This window comes from Manacus vitellinus, unplaced genomic scaffold (genome assembly GCF_001715985.3).
Source record: "Manacus vitellinus isolate BGI_N305 unplaced genomic scaffold, ASM171598v3 scaffold_27_pilon, whole genome shotgun sequence".
Classification (NCBI taxonomy): domain Eukaryota; kingdom Metazoa; phylum Chordata; class Aves; order Passeriformes; family Pipridae; genus Manacus; species Manacus vitellinus.
In genome coordinates, this window is record NW_021940039.1 from 10,008,827 (window position 1) to 10,020,901 (window position 12,075).

The following is a 12,075-nucleotide window of genomic DNA, read 5'->3' on the forward strand; positions in this document are numbered from 1 at the left end:
AGGATTTAGGGAAGTGCTGAGGGAGGGAAGAGAAGGACATGAACCTCACAGAATGAATTTATATTTCTTCCACACCCCCAGAGTCCAAGATAGTTGCAGTTTCCAGAATAGTTCTGCGTAGGAAAACTACAGCTTTGAAGAGCCAATTTAGATGCTTTATTTAGACACTTCTTTCAACCTGATCTGTTCTGCAACTTGGATTTATATTCCTGGGCTCGTTCAGTCTGTTGTGTGCTTTCCCCCAGTGTCACCTGGGTGTTTGCTCTTTGCCCTCTCCAGCTGTGGAGGTGGAAAAGCTGCTTTGGTTTGCAGTTCACACCTCTGCTTACAGACACAAACAGAATGGCAGATGCTGATTTGAGGGATCTACTTTGTGTCACTTCCACTTCTGTTTTTTCAGGCAAATATAGCCCTGATGGAAAAATATAGCCTGGGTTTGTCTGGGAGTCTCTGACTGAGATTCCTCCCCCTTTATCTGTGCACAGGCACAGTCACAAACTGCAGTGACACCACGTAGCTCTGCTGCCTTGGCCACCTTTCTGAGCCACCCACCCCTCAGTGCTGCCTGACTGTGATGACAACCTGACACAAAACACATCCCAAACACACACCAGGGGATTCACACCCTGGGATCCTTTTTGGGTTCAGGCCTCAGAACGCCCCACACTGCACATCCCTCCTGTGATCACCCCGTGATTCCCCCACTGCCACGTGCTCTGGGTGACACCTGAACAACAATGCTGCTGCCTTCTCAGGGTTATTTCTTAATTAACTGATATTTTTTGAAGAGAAACTCCAAGATAGACTGCGTGTTTGTGGTTTGATTCTCTTCTTTCAGCAAGCACAAAAATAATTCAAAATGAGCTGGGAATTGTCTGTTCAGAATATGGCTGCTAGGAAACACTTCATAACAAAAAATAAGTGTTAATAAAGCCACAATAAAGGAAACACCCAGGAAACTGAGAACAAGGACTGCAGGTTATGGAGCATGACGTTAAAGGTCTGTGAGATTTCTCCATATTTGGGGGTCTCAAACCACCACATTTCCTTTTGGGGGGAAAATATGGAGGAAAAAAGGGTCCAAGGTTTGCAAGCTGTTTGATGGGCTGTCCTGGGAACTTGTTCCCAGCTGAGCTGTGCTCCTACCTGGAAGGTTGTTGATGTAGCCTCCATCCATGAGGAGATGCCCATCCTTGGGGTCACACAGGGGGGGCATGTACCCCGAGAGGGACATGCTGGCACGGACATACCTCCACAGGGAGCCTGCAGGATGGGAGGGAGGGATGGAACCAGCATTAATGACCCAGCACGAGTCACTGCCACAGTGGGGAGAGGCTTGTGCACTCATTAAAATAATCAGGAGGCAGAGGCTTTCCTCAGAACACTGCGAGGAACTTATTAAAGCAGTTTATTATTTTCTATACCAAAATCCTGGCTAGGAAGAAACCAAGATTATGCAAACACACTATCAGGTAAAAGCCCCAGAACCCAGAGTTTCAAGCCCATGCCTCATATTTACTGCCTTCAAGATCTCAGCATATGCCTGACTGCAGGAATCATCTTCAGGGCTTTGTGGGGCTGAGGCTGATAAGGGCAGGGAAAGGCTCCTCCTGGGGACAAGGGGACACACAGAACAAGTGCAGCTAAAGCCATTAAGTTCTACAGAGATCCACAGACTTTTAGCAGGACCTGAACATGAAAAATACATGCTGTAAAAGCCCAAAAATTCTCTCTTCCCTCCTCTGTAACAAGCAAATGTTTTTTCTTGTGAAACCACTTCAAGTGCTTGGTGGGGATCACATCTCCTCTTGGACCACTTCTGTCAGTGCTGTAAGGAACTAAGTTATCATCCTTTAAGCTGGTAGAAAAAAAGTTTAATCAAGCAGAAATGGATTGGATCTGTTTCCTCTAAAACATTCTACTTTAAGGCTCTTAAACATTGATTCTTCTCTTAACATTTGCATCAGCTGAATTGGGAAGACACTGCATTTCCAAGGGGCCTTGTCTGAGAAGTGAATCTTTAAAATATCAAGAGTAAGTGAGCCTTGCAGTGTTGGCTCAGTGCTCAGTAATTAACTGCCTGGTGCTTCAAACAGCAACTCTTCCCAGCAAACTGGGAACTGATTTTTTCTTTTTCAAACAGATCACAGTTCTGTTTCTAATTATAACCCCAGCACTCCTACTGTTAGCACAGGTTAACACTGCCAGATTTGGGGTTTAGTACGAATAGTTTGAGTTGAGTTGGAAGTTCCACCTAAGAAAAATGCTGACTTTTTGTGTTACACCTCACAGACCAAACCAAGATGGGAAGTGACAGCAGCTGGCAACTTAATTCCTCTCCCTTCAGTGAATCCTGAAGATGACCATAAAGATTCTCCAGCTGATTTCTCTCCTTATATTAAACTTCCACAGGGACAAGCAGCTGGATGGAGAGACTTTCTTGACCTCAATTTGCTTAACCTGCTGTGGAATGGGAATACAAAGCCCCTAAAGGGAGTTAATCCTTTTTCTGCTTGTTTTAGCTGCCCTGGTTGCCCCTGATCAAAGCCCCATGTCCTTCAGGGGCTTCCTGCTCCTGAACAGCAGGAGTGGACAGTCCTACCCCAGCCAGCTCCAAGGACAGAACATCAGAGACGTGGCAGCAAAGGCTTCAGCTCCCCAAGGGAATATCTGGGGCACCTGGAGGCCTGTGCTGCCTTCAGTGAGTCTGAGTCACTGCCCTGTCACCCCAAATAGACAAAAGCCAAAGCCAGTGTCCCACAGGGATGTCACCAGGTCAGCAGCTCGGATATTTCTCCCTGCTCACTCACTGAAGTACATCAGTTTTCCTCCAGAGAAATAAGGACTGGCCACAGATGAGAACCTAAGCCAGCCTCTGCTTCAGGCACAGAAATCTGTTCTTGGGGAAAACAGCCTTTTTTTTTTTTTTGTAATGTGGAATTTGAATCTTAAAAGGTTTTGATTGCATTAAGTCTGATTTGTGGCTAAAACACCTGCACTTCAAGGGATGATCTAAGGAAACAGAATGGTGCCAATGGGCCCATTTTCTCCCCAAACAGTGAATTCAGCATCTTGTTTAATGCCTTCCCCACAGCTCTCTTCCTTGTTACCTGTGTACAACCCCAGTTTGGAGCTCAGCAAATAACAGAGAAGGGAAAAACAAAAGGAAAGACAGATTTAAAGGTGAGGAAAATTCCAGGCATAAGGAGTGACCCTGAAGCCTCACATCACAATTTAAGACCTGGAGAGGGTCAACTGCATACTCACCATCCCTGTGGACCCTCATGGCTGAGGCAGTGATGTCAGTGGTGATGGTGAAGTAAGGAATCCACAGATCCTGCAACACAGGAGGTCCCAATTTTAGTAAAGCTAAAACCTTGCACTCACCTACCCCCCCTGCCTGACACAAACCAAAGCAACAACCTCTGGATATTACCAGACAGAGCTGCAAACACCTGCATGGATGGAGGAACACCCCTCAGCCCTGTGTCTGAGTTCATGCATTTGTTTCTTATGCAGACATTTCATTCAGAACCAAGGCAGATAAAAATCCTTATTTCCCTTTTTTTTTAGTAGAAGAAGCCCTTGTTCCAGCAGACTGTCCAGCACAGAGAGGCCTCCTCACTCAAACCAGAGGTCACCTTCTGTGTGATGTCTTTATTTTCCTCTCAGGAAGGGTGGGGGTTTGATGGCCCCACTCCCATCCAAAGGGATCCTGAGGCTGTTTGGTGCTGGAGGACAAGGTGAAGGGAAGACTCACCTTTTAGATGTTTGGTTCTTATCTAGGTCACAACACCTGCTGCTTTTGGCCTCCCCTGGGGACATGGCACTAAGCAAGAGAGATCTCTGACCTCACCAGTGTGGCCCCTGCATTGCAACCAACTGGTTCCACTCAGGGGATGTTTGTCCCCCATTCCCAGCAAGTCTCCCATGATCATGTTCTCCATGGATCAGTGTGCAAATATTGACTTCCCCAACCCCAACCTGGGCAGCATCTTCCCTGCCTTGGTCCCTGAGACTCCACAGCCCAAGGCAAAGAGGGAAGAACATGATTTATGGCCTCGTGGCTGAACAATTTGTACCTCCTGGTGATTTGAGGGGGCCAGGGGGCATTTGAGTGGGAAATGCAGATCCAAAGCTGGCAACACCAACCTTTGGAGCATGAGCTGCAGGAACAAAGGATCCTGCAAGGCACATCTCCAAGAAGATCCTAGAAGTTGAATGAGACCCTGTAGGGTAACACAGCAGAGGAGTGTGGAACAGAAGAAGGAGGGTGAGATACAAAAAGAATGGCCAAGCCAAGTAAGTGCTTTGTGTAAGTTTATTCAGCAAGACCAGATCAAAGCAGCCAGCCCTGCTCCTGGCAGGGGAAGGTCTCCTTTCAGCCATGTCTGCACTGCACTCACATCCTGGAAAAAGCAAATGGAATGGTGACCTGCCCCCTGCAGAGGGGTTTGCTGGAGGGAGGGCAGTGTTGGAAAGTCTCCATGGTGTCTGGTGAAACGGTAGCTGGGAAGGGGAAGGAGCAGGACTTGTCTGAGTAAACTGAGCTTATCCCAGAGAACAGCTGATGCTGCTCTGTCAATCAGCAAAGCTGAAACAACACTGAAGAGGAAAATCTGCCTTCCCAGCTGGCCTTTGTTCCTGGGGCAGTGTCTGGGCCTCCTGTAGCACAGCCTTGACGGGGCTTAAACTCCAGTTAACTGGGTTTGGACTCCAGTGCCAGTAGGAGCTGGAAGCCCTCCCTCACTGGTCAGGCTGTAACTCCTGCTGTGAGTTTCTGTGCTGTTCAATCTGAAATTCTGCACTGCCATGAAACAGGTTTATTTCTAGAGAGTTTAATCTCTTCAGCAGCTCTGCAAAGATGGTGGGGCTGGGGAGGACTCACAGATGCTGCACCAGTATCACAACCCAGCTGGTGTAAATGCCAGAGGAAGGAGGATGAATAAAGTGTGACTATGGGAGTATTAGGGTGCCTCTCCATGCTGAAGATATTCTGGAAATTACAGATCCCAGTGTATCAACCATGTTTTAAGTAAAAAGAGGGGAATGGGGAAAGAAGCCTCTCTGACACGTCCTTTCAAACACCTGCCCAGAGGAAATGAACCCAAGCCCTACCAGCAGGAATAAAGATTGCATTGCTCAGGGATCCTTCCACTGGTCTGAAACAGGACTTAATAAAACCTTGTCTGGTTCCTCACACATTAACCTCCAGCTTACAACAGCACTTTGGCACAAGGATAAAAATTCTGGCATGGAAAGTAAAAATTCCAGAGCCTGGTGTTCTCCCAAAAAGGATGGATGGTTTCAGAGGAAAATAACTGTATTTCTTGAGAAATTTCCTTCAAGCCCCTTATCCTTGGTTTCTGTGTCCCAGTGCCCTGTCCTGGTTTTCCATGTGCCCTCGGAAGGACGTGCAGAGCCTGATCCCTGCTCGGGGAGCACCCCTGGCTGGCAGCTGCTGCAGCAGTGATGGGGGTGGTGTCACCAGGGCTCCCCCACAGGCAGCACTGCTGGGAATTCAGAGACACCCACATTGCAAGGAAGGGTTGGCAAATTCGGGAGAAAATGGAAACCTCCCTTTCGGTGTCAGAAATAACAGCTCAGCGTAAGCACTTCTGCTCCTGGCTCTGGTGCAGGAGAGGGAGGAGACACGTGTGTGTCACCTCACAGCCATGGGCAGCAAAAAGCAGGATCCAGCTCAGTGCTTCTTAATTTGAAGCTTTTACAGAGGGAGGGTCAGGACCCACCCAGCCCCTCGGGGAGGAAGTTCCCAGGTGCTGCTACAACCCCTGTGGATCCTCCAGGGAAGGAGCAGTTGTGGATAAGCCTCCAAACACACCCTCTGCTTGTCAGGCTGTAATTAACTCTTACATTATTAATACCTATTTCCAGCTGGAAATCACTGCTACCCACCCAAACCCACTGCAACTCCTGAGAAAAGATGGATGTCTGCAGTTTGGATGCTTTAAATAGTGCTTTGACAAAACATTTGTTCAAGGCTTCATGTTTCCTAGTGCAGCTCCTGTGACTTCCTCAGTCACCCTTTACCCTTGGGCAGCTCCCAGTTCTTCTGCCCAGTGCCAGGACTGGTTATCCTGTGCTGAGAGTGGGAATTGCAATGAAGGAATAACTGCCTTTTCCTGGCTGAGCTACACAACATTTGTCCTCATTTATCTGAGGGAAGTTCCCACAGGAGGAAACCTCTGGGCATGAGGGGTTTTGCTGGTGATGCCCAGCACAGACTCACAGAGGTGATGCTGTTGGATGTCCCAGAACTGGTGTTCTCTTGGACAAAACCTTCCTGTGACTGCAAGGGTAGAACAGAACATGCAACTACAGGTGCTACAGTTCCTAAGGAAGGAACCTGCTGCATCTTAAAAGGGAAGTACAATGAACTGACTGCTGGAATCCAAGCAGTGACAGATAGAAATGGCCTTGAGCTGTGCCAAGGAAGGTTTAGGTTGGGTAGTAGGAAAAACTTCTTCATGGAAAGGGTGGTCAGGCATTGGAACAGGCTGTGGTGGAATCATCATCCCTGGCAGTGTTTTAACATGTGCAGATGTGGCACTTGGGGATGTGGTTGAGTGGTGGCCTTGGCAGTGCAGGGGGAATGGCTGGACTCCATCTCAGAGGGCTTTTCCAACCTAAACAATTCCATGATTCCATAGAGCAGGGACACCTGAGCTCAGAGGAGATTTTCTTCCACGTTGTCCCTCTCTCCTCAATGCTCTGCTCAGTTATCCCCCAGTCCCACCCTGCCCTGCCCCACCCAAACTCACTCCAGGGGAACCCAGAGGGGAAGGGGAGCTCTGAGGGCTCTGCCTGAGGCCAGGAATCCACATCCAAACAAGTGCAGAGGAGCTGGACAGTCCCTGGGCAATCACATGTTTTCCACCAGGCACTGCTGAACCAAAGATAGGAGCTGGAGCACTGCAGGAAGGGACCCACATGATTTTGGGTCTGCCCAAACAACATCACAAAAATAATCCCAGTCTCTGAAGGATTTATCACTCCCAAACCTGTTTGTTTCCAGCACCATCCCCTCTGCACAACAAACTGCTATTTTCAGCCATGTGATGATTAATCACTTACTTTCATACTTTCACTTCAGTAGGGAATGTTTTGGATTATTTTTAATAAATATATTTAAAGTCTGTACAGTGTTGATTTGCTACATAACCTTTCATCACAAGGATTCCAAACACAGGAATAATTCGGTTAAAATTGAAAATGAGGTAAGACTGCCAGGCTATGCAAACACTCCCTAAGCTGGGTGATCCAGGAAGACAAACATGGATAATGTGCTTCACAATCTGCTGCTGCTGAGGGACAAAGGACAGGTGGGGCTCCCAAGGTGGCTGTTGGCTCAGGTGGACCTGTCAACACCCAGCAACTGCAGAAAGGTCACCAAGGGCAAACCAGGACACAACACACTCTGCCATTGCTGCAGTTCTCAGCAGGCTGCTCAGAAAAACTCATTCCAGCTTCAAAAATGAAATTTTTAAAAAAGCCAAACCCAATGCTACCCAATTCAAGCCCTTCTATGGTGTGCCCTGAAGGTCTCTGAAGACCTGATTTGCAGAAAAATAATGATGAAACAGTCCAGCAATTCTCCTACAGGTGTCACGAGTGTCACTTGTGCTCTCAGACAATGGGATCCCTTTGTCAAACAGAAGTGGCTACAAATAATCTACAACTTGTGCTTCCTAAATCCACCAAAAAGAAAGAATAGGCTCCTTCCTATAGTCATGTAACATCACATTCACACTTCCACCATATTTTTAGCCATCCCACAGCCCCAGATTCCTTATTAGCATGGAAAAAAAGCTATTTCTGCTCCAACAGAACACAGTGACATCATTTCCTAAACATGAGGTGAATAAGCACCTACCTCTATCTGCTTATCTTTGAAGATGTTGTTGATGCTGTTGTTAAAAGCTGCTCCAGAAAACATAGAGGTTATTGGATAGGTCAGGTCTAAAATAGTCTTAAACACTGAGTTCATAACCTAAAAAATAAACAACAAAAAAAGGTATTTCAGAGGTAAATATAGGGCAGAATCCATATGAATGTGAGCATTAATGGCTGCAATTCCAGAGACATCATATTCCAGAGTTTAGAGCTGACATGCCAGAAGCATCACAGGTGTGAGTGCAGAAGGTGCAGAGGGGGCAGAAATACACCTGCAAAAACCACAACCAGGAGCATCTTGTGTGGTACAGAAACAGAAAACCAAAAGCAGCAGCAACCTCAGCAGCCAGTCTGCAACAAAGCTGGAAAAATGTGCATTGTGTTGCTTCCCTGGTGCCCCAAAATCAGCCCATCCACAAAGCAGCAGCTCAGCCTCTGCACATGCACATGGATGGTGCAGCTTTATCCTTCATCATTTGTTAAACAACAGAAAGATATTATGAGTTATCTCCCTCTTCACCATCCTTGCTGCTGGTTCAGCAGTGTGGGAAGGAAACCATAAATCCACAGCAGAGGAATCCATCCCTTAGTCCATCTCCTCTCATTTGGGGTCACACCTCATTTTTCTCCCAGTCTGGAAGCTTTTCTCTGCCTCAGTGTTTAAGCACCTAGAAAATCGTGTCTGGGCTTCCTTGGGACTGAACAATGTTCACTCAGCCACGTGTCACAGAGCTCTGAACACTTTCCATGGCTCAGGGTGGATAATCTGCCATTCCAAACTGAGATATTTGGTTATGTATGTTAGGGACTCAGCATTTGGATACTGCTACAATATCTCTGCACGAGCCAGAGAAACCAAACCCCATCAGGATTCTTAAGGCATTATAAAGCCCTTTTACAGCACACACCAGGCATTGTGTCTCTTTAAACACACATCTATTGGAATTAAGCTTTCATGGGGTTCTTTTTTCTCCATTTCAACAGCATTAATACACCTGTGCACTAACCTATTAGATAAAAGGATGAAAATCCCTGACCTTTATGGCATTATGACCATTGTATTTGTCTATAACCGGGGTACTGGTGTCAAATCCTAATAAATCCTAACAAAATTTGCTGCTTTATATATATTGCATCACAGTTAAAATGTAATAGATGACAAAAAAACCCAATTAATCCCTTCCCAATTAAATTGGGTTTCACTGGGCGAAATATTTCTATTGGATGAAGTATCTTCTCTCTCTACATGTTCTCTATAACTTAACAAACAACTTCCCAGAGAGCAGGGAATCATAGCCAGGCACAGAACATGGAACAGCCTCAAACCTGCTGTTAAAGCAGCTGTGAGCAACATCTGGCCTTGGCTTCACTCTAACAGTGATTTAAAGAGCAGCAGGATTAGCTGCTTTTAAATATATATATAGGGGATCTGCCCAGAGAATACATGCCCAGGTATAAAAAAAAAGATCCTTAAAAACAAGTATATGAACAGGAAATGTGGGAGAATGTAAAAGCCTGAGCACAAACCCAATTATGAACAGTCAGCTTCATTCACATCTTCATTTGGGGTTTGAAGGGGTGAGTACAGACATGCTACCCACAGCTTCAGAGTGAAATGGAATTACTTCTGTACTTAAAATAGGGCTTAGGTCTCTGACAGTAGTCACAATGATTAGATCAGGGGAAGAGGCATTTACAAAAAGCCCTTTATTTAATACTGAAGAAAAACCTCTCCCACTCAGCACCAACCACTTTCCTTTCAGCAAATGATATTTCTGATGCTGAGCCTCTACATTTCCCCTGCAACTAATGCCCACAGTGAGCTTGTCCATGAACAAAATACTTCTAATGAACAGTTATTCCTCAATATTCTCATAGCTGGAAGATGCCCTTCCAGCTGATGCTGATGCCAACAGCCTCCCTCAGCCTTCCAAGCATAGCTGCTCCCACCTCCTATTCCCAGATAAATCAAGTTTAAGGTCACCCTCTGGAAAGGCAGATGGAGCCTCCTGGTTCTTGCTCCACTTCCTACCAAGAGCTCAAGGGCCATGGGCAGGGACACCTTCCACCAGCCCAGGTTGCTCCAAGCCCCATCCAACCTGGCCTTGGACACTCCCAGGGATGGGGCAGCCACAGCTTCTCTGGGCAACCTGTGCCAGGCCTCCCCACCCTCCCAGGGAAGAGTTTTTTCCTAATTTTTCATTAAATTCCCATAATTTTTTTTTCTACAGCTCTGCTGCAAGGTGAGCTTTCTTTTAAAACAGACCTTCAATCCTAAAACCTTTTATTAAAGTGACCCTGGGGTTCAAAGCAGCTTCAGCAAGGAAGGGACAAGGTTCTGCTCACACAGCAGAAGGACAAGAGCAAACACACGGGATGGGGGACAAGAGGAATTTTCATCTCTGGCTATTTTGGGGTTTGATAGTAAACTGTGGTAAACTGGTGTCAAAACCCAAGACAATCCTGGTATTTTTTTAGTGTTCCTGAGTCTATAAAAAAAAGCAAAGGTATGGGAAAACCTGTCGCAAGACCAAAAATTTAAAACAGTTTAAAAAATTAAAACCACTTTAAAAAATTTCCAATATTTTTTTTAAATTACTCCAGAGAGCATCCAGATTTTCCTTTAGTGCCTCCTCAGCGTTCCTGTATAAAGTTTTAATGATAAAAGCAAAGGAATTCACACAGGAAAACGTTAAAGACAAAATAAAAACATAACTCAGGGCAACGGTTTCAGGTAAACAGCACTACAGGGATAGATTTATCCTGAAGGTAGGAATTACAGATCATGGGAGTTCAGATTTAAAGGCAAACTATTAAGAAATCTAAGAGTTTAATAAAATTAGAATGAATCCAAGACACCATAGGCACCTCTGAGGCAGGTAAAGGTGAGAAACGGATGAGGAGGTAGGGGTATGTTTAAATCAGATTTAGCCATTCTGTTAAATAGGGTTAATATTCATTAGCATCCCATCTGCATGATCATTAGTGATGTGATCACTGCAGGGTCAGACTAGGATGGTTTGGGGCCTCAGCTGGGCACTTCAAAGCAACAGGCACGTTGGGATTTTGCAGGCAGCCTTTTACCTGAATTTCCCAAATTCCAACTCTGAATTAGGGTTAACTTCAACACCCCAAATAACACAACTTAAATGGCAAATATGAACCAGACCACTACATAAAAGAAGATTTTTCTTATAGCACTTAATATTAAAAAAAATAAAATAAAATTAAGATTTAACAAAACACACCCAGCACTTTTTGTCTTCTGTGGTTAATCCTCTGAAATGCAGAATTCCCTGTGCAGAGGGAACACTCCAGCTGGCTGAGCCAAGGGAAAAGCAATCTGCCCTGCTCTAATTGCTGGCTGGAGAGCAGCCTGGGGAATCAAACTTCCCAACTGCTCGAGGAGGTTTTAGAGATGCAATTCCGAAGTCCCAGAGCTCTGCTGTGCCCCTGGCAGGGGGACACTGTCCCCGAGCCCCAGCAGCTGCACCCAGGGCAGGGTCTCTGCAGCTCAGGGACACCCAAGGCAGGGTCTCTGCAGCTCATCAACCCCAGGGAAGAGACAATATGTGCCTGTTAATTAACACACGACCTGTAACGAACCTCTGAGTTATTCTGGATTCACTGGGTGTGTTAAAGCTGCTCTAGCCCCTGTTCCCTCCTGCTGTGCCTGACCCAGTGCTGAACAGCCCCCAGCACTCCTTCACCCAGGGACTGGCACCAGTTCCCAGCTGATCTGGGCTCAGGAGGTGCCTTTCCCACACCATCCTGCCCGTTCCTTGTGCCCACCCAGCCTGGCAACGTTTCCCTGCTCAGCTCAGATCCTGGGTTTGTTTGCAGGGCTCAGAGCTGTTGTTGTACATAAATTCTGGCACAGGAACCAAATCAGAGTGTGGGATGAGAAGTGATGTACGAAACACTGCACCTCCTAATGATCCTCCTCAGCAAAGAGACCATTTGTGGGCATCCCACCCTCCCCACCAGCCCTGCTCCTGAGCCCCACGCTGCTCCTCCACCTTCCCAATCCATCCCCACGCTGCTCCTCCACCTTCCCAATCCATCCCCACCCTGCTCCTCCACCTTCCCAATCCATCCCCATGCTGCTCCTCCACCTTCCCAATCCATCCCCACGCTGCACCAGGTCCCACAGGGGCTGTG

At 46.6% G+C, this 12,075-nt stretch overlaps 1 protein-coding gene across 1 annotated transcript in view; it reads right to left on the minus strand.

Annotated features, from left to right (window-relative positions):
• PNPLA7 (patatin like phospholipase domain containing 7) overlaps window positions 1-12,075 on the minus strand; it is a 132,867-nt gene that overhangs the window by 18,310 nt on the left and 102,482 nt on the right. Inside the window, exons 26-28 of the mRNA XM_029960607.1 lie at window positions 7,895-8,011; window positions 3,268-3,337; window positions 1,088-1,263 (exon numbers count right to left, since the gene is read on the minus strand). Of these exons, the coding sequence (XP_029816467.1) occupies window positions 1,088-1,263; window positions 3,268-3,337; window positions 7,895-8,011 (363 nt within the window). The remainder of the gene's footprint in view (window positions 1-1,087; window positions 1,264-3,267; window positions 3,338-7,894; window positions 8,012-12,075) is intronic.